The following is a 12,779-nucleotide window of genomic DNA, read 5'->3' on the forward strand; positions in this document are numbered from 1 at the left end:
TGGACTACAGGATGTAATAGTCTTTATTAAACATTAGAGGGCGAGAAATCCTTAGTTTGTAGCTTGGACAGATTATTATTTATAGGCATAGTCTGACTAATTGCAAGGTAGATTGAAGATAATGAAAAATAGTGGTCTTCCAATTACTCATAATATTTGTTTGCACAGATTTGTCACAGTCATCCTCATTTCTAAAAAAACAACAGTTTGTTGAAATATATTTTTATATAAGTGGTGCGATAAATAAATACATTCATGCACCTTTATTTATCGTTTTGTTTGCTATTGTGTTGATTACTGGCTGAAATTTAAAAAACGGTATTTTTTGTTAAGGACTAAAGGATGTAATGAAAAGTGATCAATGTGTTGTAATAGTTTTGTTTAGCATCCTTATTTCATACGGTTACAAACTGCTTCCATTCTAAAGTACTTCAATAATTCACAGGAAAACTACTTTTTGATATATTTACGGGTCCACTTCCACTTAAATCAGTCCTTTTAATCATAACACGTTTTTTCATTATGTTATAAATGTGTATAATTGGGTGTAGGTCTATGAAATTGGTAATTAAAGAAACAAAAAAAATTTAAATTCAAAGTTATGTCATTTAAGACCAGGTTTAAAATCCAAGCTGGTACATTAATTTTGGACTTTTGCTCCGAAACGTTCATGAGAGATTCCGCTGTACGTCTTTTATTGTGAAAGCTGTCCCGGAAGTGTCTGTTGTCATTGACGTGGCCTTGACGCTGCTCACGCAGACAGGGGATTCGCTGTCAAGAGGGTGGATGCCTAGAGCTGGTGAGCAATGCGGTGATTAACTTAACATGTACTAACGTTTTTCTTGTGTTTAACTGAAACACTTTGCTTTTCTCTTGGTTAACTGGTGTTGTTCTGTCCTGGTGAACCGCTCACATTAGCTTGTGCTTTCTGCCAGCGCCTACAGCCGTGTCGCAGAGAGCTAGCTCGGGAGCTAACGTTAGCCCGCTTAGCGACGTAGCTTAGCCTGCTTAGAACCCATGAAACACCGATGCATCCATTATCGGACGGCTCTGACTCTAACATTGTTATTGCAATATTTCCTTTATAGCTGAAGCCACTGACACCCATAATAGTCGGATAAATGTTTTCAGAGAGGGATGCATGCACGTGACATTTGGTTGTGTAACTGTACAATCATTTTGTTACACAAAACCAATTTGATGTCCGCTAATGAAGCGCATCCGCCTAGGCTAGCGGAGGATGACCGATTGGCGGTATCGGCTAGCGTTATTTCTCTTTTTACTGCCAGTGGATTTTATCTGTAAATGAGGCTTCATGAAAACCACATGAAGACAACACACACCCCAAAGTTAACGAGCTTTGCCGTTAGCAGGGACCTGGTTTGGCTGCGGATCCGATAACGGGTCTGGGCGTTCTTGTGTGTAAGTTATGTGGTGTAGTCGCTAATAGTCCCCGCGCTGGTAATAAGGAGTGTGGGGTAACGCTGGACAACCGGGGGGCAGATACGTGCTTTACAGCTCCAGTGGCGACGTACCCTGTGTCTGTGACTGGTGCTAGACTGACAGTGCTGCTGGTCTTCGGAGAAAGTGCACTAGCTCGTCTGCTACAAAGCGAGTGTCTGGTTCTGTGTGGCCGGCGGGCGAGTGTCATACTCGGCAGCGAAGCGGACCCGTGGTACGGGGTCTCTGTCGCTTCTCTTAGCTGTGGCGTTTCAGCGTCACTCGGTTCTCTAGCGTTTGACATATTGATGCTCTGATGCCTTTCCGGCGACGCTGCATTTAGGGCGTTAAAAGGCCGTATTCAGGGCTGCGACACAGTGTTCCCATGACTTGGGCCATAACATCCCAGAGAGTTTCGATGAAACCGGCTGACTGCGCTTGCGGGGATTCTGTTACACCTTCCTGCTAAATAGTGATCGGTTTTAAAATAATCTCTTAGCGAGCACAAAACTAACCAATCTTTAGTTTTCAGGCTCAGGCGAGTTGGAACATTAGACAGCTAACAGTGTTATATGCTGTTGCATTAATGGCCAACCAGTCGAGAGTAGCCGTGCTGTGTTTGGTAGAGTATACAAAGCTGCACAACTATTACCGTGAGCAGAAAAGCTGTAACACCCAGACACTGTAATGTTGGTAACGTGGCTTTATATAGTCTGTCTCTACATTACAAGAGAAAGGTATCCGGATATGCAATAATAAATAACTTTGCCCCACTTCTTCTGCGGTCTAGTCAGGGATCTGACTCTGGACATCATGTGGAGTGATGAAATCAAAGTAAAATCTGTTGTTTCGTTGCCCATAGAATTCGATCATATAGACCAAGGAGGTTGTTAATGAGTAGTGATTGAGGAAGTCTGTGCATTGAATGGCTTACTTTTAAAAAAAAAATTAAACAGGGCTGCAGGCTTTGTCATAAGCAGCAGGTCTGCTTTCTGGTGGAATCTGAATACCAGCTTCCATTGTTACTGTATCATTTATATTTTAGAGGGGAAAGTCCTTGTTATGAACACAATTGGGAAATCAAATTTTGCTAGTGCCCTTGTTGACCTTAATATTTCCTTTCGTTCCAGTAAGAAGCTACAGATGGAATTATTTGCTGCCCCATAAAGGAAAATGTTATGACTTAAGACAGTACAAATGTATAGCTTTGTGAAATTTTTAACAAATTTTTATGTTTTTAGTTATAGGACCTGGAGGATGTTAACGATGTTGAATGGGAGCCCAGTACAGATTGGACTGCTGTTAAAATTCTGGGTGTAGTAGTAGAAGTAGGCATTGATATTCAGGTTGTTGCCTTCATGTTGTTGAGTTTTGCAGGCTGAAACAGTTTTCACTGAAACAGCCCTGTGTGTTAACATTTGCCACAGCCATGTTACTGCAAAAATACATGCAGTGCTCAGCAAAATTTCTCTGTTTAAACTCATTCTCTCCAATAGCTTATTAAATTATGAGCCTGATTGGCCCTCACAGTCAGTGGACTACTGTGACGGCTCCAGTTATTTTTTTTCTTTTTTTTTTCGTTTTTTTTTTTTGTCAGTGTCTGTCAACATGTGATATGACCAGGGGTGACACTTTTCCTTAGTCTAACATTGAATCCGGATGCATGTGTAAGGAAGTCACAAGATTACTGTTTGCGTTTGCCTGGGGTGGAGCACAGGCCTCTGCTTTGCCGGCACTGTCTCCACAAACCTGAATTATTTTACCTTCAAGAACAGAGCCTTGTTGCTGCCTTACCTGTGATGTTTGAGGATTTGACAAAGTTGTCTTCCTCATGGGAACGACAGGTGTTACAAGAAGGAGTCTTTAGTTATCTTTAGTTTGTAGTTTCTACAGTTTCCTCCCTTTACCTATATTTCTATGGGTTCTTATAGATATATACGCATAGGTGCAGCATTTAGGCTTTTGAGAAATGTCTTATCCACTACCATGTCACTATTACTGTCAGGTGACTCAAACTGTTTTGTATGTTTTTAGAAATTTTGATGTTATCAGTAACATGCTGTATATCTGTGGTTAGTTCTGGCTTAGTTATACTGACATACCTCACTGTTTTCCTGCTTTGGTACAAATTTGTTCCATATGAGCTACTTGACATGGCTTGAACATATAGCATTGTTTGGTAGTTACTAAATACTGAAGAATTATGCATACATTCAGCACAGTGGGACTATATAAGACTAATACTGCTCTGTGGTAGTTAGGTCAAGTTGTCCACATCTGGCCTAACAGCTAAAAGCAAAGTATGATTTGGATGAGGTTCCATTCTTGTATTAGATAATACCCACCTCCAACACAGTTGGCAGCCCGTGCATCAAAGCGATGCATATTGTGCGTTTTGTATTTGTATTGTGTGACAAGATTTTCATTTTGTTGCGCAAAACTAACAGCATTATTTGCATGTGTGTGTGTAGGGGTGCAGGGGTCTGCTTTGTTTCTAGTGGGCTATTTAGGCTCTATCATGTCCACTGCTGTTCCGTCTACTGCTTAGTTAGCACAGCTTATGTTTTGCACCCAATAGGCAGAACTGAATGATATCGGTCCTCATCTAGAGGGAAGCAGCAAGCCAGTTTACAGATAAATGAGAGGGGGCTTTGTAGCATGAGAAATCTCACCCTAGTCTCCTGGGAAACCAGTTTAGTTTGTAGTGAGCCATTTGCCCCTTAGCCAAATGTTCCCAGTGAGATGCACGAATAGTTGTGGACTAAAGATTATCAAATAAAACAAGAATCAAGACTACCATGAAACTCTCCTGCAATTTGATACTTATCTTTATTAATCCCTGCAGGATATTTTACTTGTGATTTTTCATGAGCAGGTCAGAATGCAAGGTCAGCTACCAAATAGTGCAAATAGTGGTGCTACTATTGAGATGTTGTTCAAAGGCAGTGGCTTCACCCAGAATGTGCTTTTTAAAAGTGTGCTTCCTTTGTATGCTGCCCTGCTTAGCCTGTTGGATAACATAGTGTATGCATACACTCTTCAAGTCATCCCTAGTTAATGTGGGGAAGTTATTTGTTTTTATTTTTATTTTTTCTCCTAGTGCTAAAATACAGTTTGAACTTTTTCAATTGACCAAGCCTGAGTTTTTGACTTCCATGACACTTCCATGACACTTCCATATCCTGTGCCTTTGTGTCTAAAGTGGAAGAATGAATTTTTACTTCTGTCACACCTAAAACTACAGCACCCTGGTGGCTGGTATGCTGTGCAAACATGCAAACCCGGTCTATAACCTGCACCATGTGGGCTTAGAGAAGCATTTCATGCACACAGGTTGCCACCGGCCTTTCATCAGTGGAAATTATGTTAGAGCTTTCATCACCACTCTCACTTGTTGAAATCCACACTCACACACTGCTATCCTGGAGATATCTAGGCTAATTCCTTTTGCTTACAGTTCAATGCTAAAAGGCATGTTTGCATTGTGACTATACTTTCATCACATCAAACCAGAAGAGACTTAAGTCCTGTCTATTCAGGAGTCAGTTGTCATTGATTCTTCTGGTGAAACTTGAATTATTCAGAGTAATTTATTTTTTTCTTAGTGTGTTTGAACATATTATTTGGTAAAGTGTGCTTTCCTATGTATTTGCGTGTGACATGGACCTCTGGGGCCCTTCAGTATGTCCTTTGCTGGAGTGGCTTGTCTGCTATTTTTATTGGAGCCATAAGCTGCTTACAGCGTCTGTTATGACAGTACAGGTTAGCCTAATATTATCCAGCCTGTTCACTGACTATCAGCCTCTTGACTGATATGATAGTGTTAAGTTTTGTCCTCACTCAACAGAGGTTTCCTTCAGCAGCAGGAAAATTTTCACTGCTACTTTAGAATTTGTACAGCCTACCATAATATACAGTCCTACGGAAGTGTATATGAACAGCTTTTTATGATAAACTGTGTATCAACTACACTGATCTATTTTGCAGTTAATATTACATTATTCTCAAGACCTTTTGTTTTCATTTTTTTTCCCTGTGTGCTGTTATGATGATACCATGGCCTACCACAATACTCTCCTTGTGTTCTGTGGGCAAGAGAAGCCTAGCTCAGCTCCTGTCGCACAGTTGCTCAGGGCACTTGTCCTGTCATTTGGACTGACCTCCTCGACCTGTGCGCTGATTCTCAGACTTGGCTGTAGCTTATCTGCTCTGTGGAATGTCTTCATATATACGCAGTCTGCAACTTAGTTATTTATATAAACACAGTTGGCAGTTTGTTGCATACACCTAACTGAAATTAATGCAGTCTAACAATGGTGCACTAAATCCTCCTTCATGAAGGTGTTCACTTTTTTTCTTGAAACTATTTTAGAAAGGTGTTGATTAAACTGAATGATAATTTTGGAGGCTGCTGTTACAGTGAATTGCATTACACTGTGAGGTGTTCCTGTTATTTAACTTGGCCTCACTGACATAAATGGCATGGACAAAATTATAGAAGTACATATAACACAATGCAATTCAACAGCACAACAAACTACATTATGTAATTACAGTATGTGATATTTCAAGTAGATGATTTGTGTGGTTGAATTTCCCGACCTGTTTTTTTGTGTTGTTTGAACCTACATTAAGAAGGTTCTGGGGAAATGCATTCCTTTACTTCATTGGCAACAGATGTAGGGGTGAACATTTTTTTTCTTTGAGCTAAACCTTTTGGAGTGTCTAAAAACAGTGCAGTGTGGACCTTAGGGCAGCTGTTTTGCCCATGGAGGCTGAAATAGATTTCATGAGAGGGCTAATGTTGGGCTTGTGGCTGAAGCGTTCAGGGGTCTGTGTTCGCCTCACTGTGGCAGATGGATAAGGAGCTGTCAGCATGGGTAACAGCTGCCCCATCCACAGCTATTAAGCTTCCTTGTTCTGATGAGGTGGCGCCATACGTAACTGCTATTGGCATCACTTGTGGCAGCATCCTAGAGGCTACAGAGGTAGTCTTGTGCCCGGAGGTTGGCTCCTTTGCGTAGTCAAATCTGTTGAGGAAAAAGGTCTACAGCACATATGTTTAGTAAAGTTATTACGTTACTACCACTTTAAACATATCCTTTTAGATTTCTGATTTAGGTTGCAGTTGTTCGCCTGGGGGTTTACACAGACAGGTAAAGCATAGTACTATGATTTACTACATAACCATACCCATGGCATGCTTGGCCTTGACGTTTTCGTTACTGGCGACAGGGAGCTTGCTCCAGGAAACCTAAACCCCCTTCCTGTTGAAGCTGAGCAGCTGACATGTATGGTGAGTGGGGAAGTAGTGCTAACATTAGCCCTACACAGCCTCTACTGGAGGAAGGACATTAAAGAGGGCTGGCGCAACTCCATTGCATCCAGAGGGACTCTTCTATCACACGTGTTTGTTTGGGTGCAACCTCTAATACAGTGTGCCCTGCAACAGGAGGCGGGCAGCCAATAGAGCTACGCCAAGAATCCAGCTGGCCTCATTAATATTGATGCCATGTCTCCTTCTCTTGGGTTAACCTACGCTTACAGAGCTTTATAGTCAGGAAGGGAATGTAGACCACTAAAAACTCTATAATAATGTTACATAGATAAATTACATCTGTCTCTGGAGCAACCAAATAATAAAGCAAGTAGCCCACATTTTTTTTCTAGAAAATCATGTTTTTCTTGCTGAATGGACTGTGACTCACTGTACTTAGTCAGTTCCTACTTTTGTTATTCAGTCTGAGGAGAGCCATAAATGACATCAAACCAAGACATTTTCACTCAGAAAAGTGAAAATCCATAGAACTGGTTAAAGCCACATGCTGTGTCTCAACACAGTCTTATGTAAAGTGTGTATAGTAATGCACAATAACATTAATGTAATTAGCATTTTATTTAACCATAATTGCTTCAAAGGATGATAAATTGTGATCTTAGGAACACCACTGCTCAATAAACTAAACAGCCACTTCTCAGATGAAATATTAAACTTTTGGTTTTCCAAACCACCTTTCTTAAGCTGTCTCACCACTGTCCATTCAGTTAGCTTTAATAATGTCTTTGTGAGCTGTTCCTTAGTTTCATCAATCTTAGTTTTCATGTGGCCGTTAGTGTTTAGAAAATCAAACAAAATCAATTTGCAGAGCCTCTTGGACAAAAAAAAAAGAGATTAGATTAGGATTAGATTTATATATGGCATTTATAAATGGATTGAAAGTTGGACCTTTTATTCTCTATGGTGGTCTTGCAGACCTGCTTTGTCTCCTTACAAACACCTTGATACACACAATGTATTTCTGGCCATGTTATTAACAATTAGAAAGGGTGTGAACTAGAGTGCTTAACACCAGAGGCTACCTAATCTTAGATTTCTCTGTAGTAGCTAATACTCTAACTCAGTCAACACGTGGCGTGTACTTACTTTGGCCTTGGGATTTAGAGGTTTGAGGTGAGCTGCAGGTACAGTTTGGATATACTGTGCATGTGAAAAAAATGCTTCTTAAAAATAAATCATTTAAGACAGTGATTGCGATGCACTGCATCTTTAAATCATCTTTTTTTTTTGTGCAAGTGCAGAAAACCTTGTTTTTAAATGATTGTAACCAAAAGGCTGAGAATTGATGGACAAGTGTTCAAATGTAAATGTGGTGCAATATTCCATTGAGGAATTTGCTGCTACACTGAGGCTTGGTAATACATAAAGTCCATCAGTAATGCTTAAAAAGGAGCATCAGAGCAGCCTGCTGTGACTGATTGAATGCAATGTTTCGTGGAAGTCAGTGCAGTGTCTATATTAATGGCTGGCTTGTAATTTTAGTTTAAAAAAAAAAAAAAGAAAGCAAGTCAGTGTTGTCTGTGGATGTGGAGGTCAGTAGTTTCCCTCAGCTCTGTCTCTCCACTCACTGACCCGGGACAGATGAGGACGGGCTGAGTTTTGCAGGGCGTACCCCTCTGTTTGTGAAAGGAAGTGAGGTTTGAAGGTCAGGAGAATGTTGGCAGAGATATGTAATGGAAGTTACGCATGCGAGGCCACTACGGAGCTGCTTATTGCACGGTGACAGCAGACTGGATGGGGTTATCTTGGGGGATGATGTATTTTTCCACAAGTTGCTTTTCCTGTCTCATCCCAAAACACAGCAGCTCTCAGCGTGGTGCTACAAGATAACATAGTCTGGCTGCGCCACAGAACGACAGCCCTGCTGTGTAGCCAGCTATGTTTCTAATAGCTTAGTCTGTCATGTTGATGTTTGCTGTCCCATTGAGGGTAATATCATCAAGAGTGTGTATGTATCAACTCTGCAGTTCAAATTAGCACTTTACATAGCATAGGAACAGGTTTAGTCAAGTTTTCTTTGAAGGTTATGCCTACTAGCTCATAGTATAACACAAAATTACAATATTGAATCCAGTATCCCTACCTCAAAAATGTGTTTTTCTCATATACATAGAAGTTTTATAGACCTGTTTTGGATAGACTATAAGGAAATGTTAGGAGGAGATAATCAAAAAACTTTCTGATACCAATTTAAGGTTTCCAGGTCTGGGTCATTGTTATTGATGCAAGATGTTGTTGTGAAATTCGCGTGATTGCTGATCAGGTATTTTTTTTTGCATTGTCAGAAAAGTCACTACCTGTATCCAGTTTTCTTGAGTTTCTTTCTGAAATTTGCAGACAGTCTCAAGCTCAACTGTGGCTCTCTTTCAGTTAGAAGGCTGTGAGGCCAACTTCCCCTTGATCATGACAATGTAAAATATTATATTCATAACCAGAAGAAAAGGCCAAAGGGAGAAGGACAAGTCACATAACACTTGGGTATTGAATTGGAGTATTGTGACTCCCACTATGTGTAGCTCAACAGACTCTGCAGTGTCTTCCAACAATGGCTTTTTGCAGGAATTCCTCTCTGCAGCTGTGTTCTGCTAAACAAGACAGTGCCAGAGATTCTTTTCAGAGACACGCTCTGTGAGGTATGGTGTTAGTAATCGTCTAGAAATGTACAACTTTAAACCACAGCTTTTTACCAAACGTTTAGAGAAAAGTAGCTGGACTTTTCCTTTTCCAATCAGAACATGAAAATAACATTTTTTTAATCTTTCACTACCAAAGTTGAAACACCCCCAAATAAAGAGAGCGTTATAAATTAGTGGTTTATTATGTAGCTTGCATAACCATAAAGTTGGCTAGTTGTGCTTGACTTCACCAGCTTTAGCACTTTAGCATGGGTTGTAATAAGAAAAACTTAGTGTGGAATAAAGTGGGAATAAAGCAGAATTTGTTACTACATGAAGATTACCTTAGGTGATGTTTGATAGCATAGCATAACACATAGCGATTTCAAGGTTCTATAAATTGAATTTAAAACCTGAAATGCTGAATGTGACATGTGAACCTGAACACTAACAAATGATTAATATCCTTTCTACCTTGAGGGATTTTAAGTAAACAGAATAACTAAATAGACACCTGCAAAACAAGTTCAGTAGAATAATTATGTTTGACTTTAGAAACCTAAATTGGAACTCATGTCACATTTCAAACATGTACTATGAATTTAATCAATCTTGTTTCATCAGTTGGTGTTGGGTCTAACATTTAGAGGTTTTTCAAACAGCTGATACACCTGCAACTACTGATGTTGTATTTACTGACCTTTTCATTCACTTCCATCCTTGAATTTTATATGATTATTATTCACTGATTATTATTATTATTCTCATTATATAATTTAACATATATGAATGAAATTGAGTTTAATGTCTGTAAAGGGGTAGACTTATGGCATGCCATTAATGGCCCTGAGAAGGTACAGTGCTCTATTCAATGAGCAAAGCATCTGCAGCAGATCCCGTTTGACTATGCTCATCTTAAACCTGAACTGAAACATGTACAATACCAGTCAAAAGTTTGGACACACTTTACCACTGAAGTGAATGAGAAAGTGTGTGTGACTTTTGACTGGTAGTGTAGGCCTTGTATTCTTAAGTGTTAAAATCATTTTCATGGTAATCATAGCTCTGCATGTCTTTCCCAAAATAAGTCTCAATCTAGTGTTGACTCTTCAATGTATATTATTGTATTATTGTATTGCACAATTTGAGACTGTGACTGTATTACTTTGTGTGACTAGTATAATTTTTTTTCTAGATATACAATTTGCAAATGTGCCAGGCTTCTCATTAAAATTTCTATAAAAATTTTGGACCAAGAATATTGTATCTTTGGCATAATTGATACAAATCAAGCATAGTAGCTACAAATCTGTCAAGCATATTTTGATTTGCAAAGGGCAGTCTGGTTTATTTTGGGATGTTACAGTTGAAACAAAGCTCATCCTTCCTGTTTGACATGATGTTGACCCTCTCTTCTGTGTTTCTGTTCTTTCCTCCCTTAGGAAATGACCTAGAGGCCTTACAGATACATTTGTGCTTTTGTCGCTCTAATCTGCCTCCGCGGAGAACAGCAAGATCTGGAAGCACACTTGTTTCCGCGGTGAGTAATATCTACCTCAGCCAGCATACGGGGGAGAAACCAGGAAGCTGCTGGAGACTTCAGACAGGCAGACGGAGCTATCAGCTGGTCACTTGCTCACTGCCTGCAGAGTCCTGCTTTGTGAAGAGGATTTGAGACGGACTGGATCTGTCTGCCCTTTGTTTCCCACTGCTACTACCAGCCAGCATAAGAAAAGCTGAAGCCACATCCTCTGATTCCAGCATTTATGTTTTTTTTTTTTTTTTTTTTTTCTAAGTTACTGACACTTTCCCTCCATGCTGTTGACCAGTGATTGATTCATTGATTCATTTGTCATTTTTGCATTCAGCTTTTAAAAGTATTTTTTACTTTTATTAGTTCAGGCTGGTATAGATTTATATATGTACATACACACATGTATATACTCTATATACCGTATGAAGAAGCATTTTCCCCCCATTCTGACAGAAAGTTAATGCACTTTAAAACTTGGCTGTATTATCACTTTAAGTAAAATAAGGAGTGCTTTTGACTTTTTCCTTCCCTATTATGATAATTTGGTTTGGAGCTGGAAACAGAGAATCTGGAGGTGTGTCTGTACTATTTTTCAAGCTGTGCTCAACGTTTGTGCAGCAGGGCTGCATGTTAGCCTGCCAGTCTTTTTGATTGCTCTCCGATCCCACCCACCTCTGTGCTGCCTCTCCACAGGGTGCATTGAGATGAGCCTCTGGCAGGTGGAATTCTTGAGCTGTCTTTTTATGTAACTTGAACAGTGTGAGGACTGTTGAGATTGGTGATTTTGAAAAGTGGACAAGATCACTTTGCTGGGAAAAATAAACTAAAAACAGGAGCTTCCGGTGCTGTCGCACCACTTATGTATTGTTGTAGTGCACAGGAAAGTAAAATGGACTACAAGCGTCGCTTTTTGCTCGGCGGGTCCAAGCAGAAAGTGCAACAGCACCAGCAGTACCAGATGCCTGAGCTGAGCCGGACCCTGAGCGCCTCCCTGGCCTCCTCTTGCTCAGCCTCTTCACCCATGGGCACTGGAGTGGGCACATCTGGCAGCTGCCAACCGCCTTCTTCTGCCGCCACCACCGCGGTTGCTGACATCCAGCAAGGCATCTCCAAATATTTGGATGCCCTTAACGTGTTCTGTCGGGCTAGCGCCTTCCTCACAGACCTGTTCAGCAGTGTGTTCAGGAACTCTCACTATTCCAAAGCAGCTATGCAACTGAAGGACGTGCAGGAACACGTCATGGAGGCGGCCAGCAGGCTGACTGCAGCAATAAAGCCTGAGATCGCCAAGATGCTGATGGAGCTCAGCGCTGGGGCTGCCAACTTCAAAGACCAGAATGACTTCAGCCTGCAGGATGTTGAGGTAGGTGCTCACACAGAATTACACATTATCTTGCTATAAACACTTGTCAAAGGAGTTTGTGTAATGGTGTATGTCACATTGCGTTGACTTAAGTAAAGTAACTGTCCCATGTCACTAAACAAAAAACACTGACATTTAAAGTCTAGTATTTACTCTCCTAGAAAGAATTAGTTAAGCTTACAACCTGAGGCGCTATAGTTAAGCACCACATACTTTGTCATATTCATTTACCCATGACTTGTCTTCTAGCAGTGGTGCTAAGATGCTTAGCTGTTCTCTGTCAGTAGGCTGGCTCCATGAATCAGTATTTCCTGGCTCTAATAGGATTCTCACGCCCAGTGTTAAGCTGGTGTCAGGATCTGAGGCTAAAGTGTGAAAAACGCTGAGGATGTGAGAAGAAACGTCATCTTTTGTCAGTCTGAATACCATACTGTCTTTCCACATGTATACATTTTCTGATCTGTAAGATGTGAAACATAGTAGCTGAAG

General features: G+C 40.5%; 1 protein-coding gene across 4 annotated transcripts in view; it reads left to right on the forward strand.

Moving 5' to 3' along the window:
* The first annotated feature begins 736 nt into the window (after positions 1-736).
* garre1 (granule associated Rac and RHOG effector 1) overlaps positions 737-12,779 on the forward strand; it is a 30,761-nt gene continuing 18,718 nt past the window's right edge. The window contains exons 1-3 of one of the 4 annotated variants that reach the window (XM_026293185.1): positions 747-799; positions 10,836-10,933; positions 11,621-12,290. In XM_026293185.1, the coding sequence (XP_026148970.1) occupies positions 11,787-12,290 (504 nt within the window). In that variant the 5' untranslated portion in view covers positions 747-799; positions 10,836-10,933; positions 11,621-11,786. Of the gene's footprint in view, positions 800-9,391; positions 9,412-10,835; positions 12,291-12,779 lie in introns of those variants that run through there. The other 3 variants (XM_026293186.1, XM_026293184.2, XM_026293183.1) reach the window with 3 other exon arrangements.

The sequence above is a fragment of the Mastacembelus armatus genome, chromosome 3 (genome assembly GCF_900324485.2).
Source record: "Mastacembelus armatus chromosome 3, fMasArm1.2, whole genome shotgun sequence".
Lineage (NCBI taxonomy): Eukaryota > Metazoa > Chordata > Actinopteri > Synbranchiformes > Mastacembelidae > Mastacembelus > Mastacembelus armatus.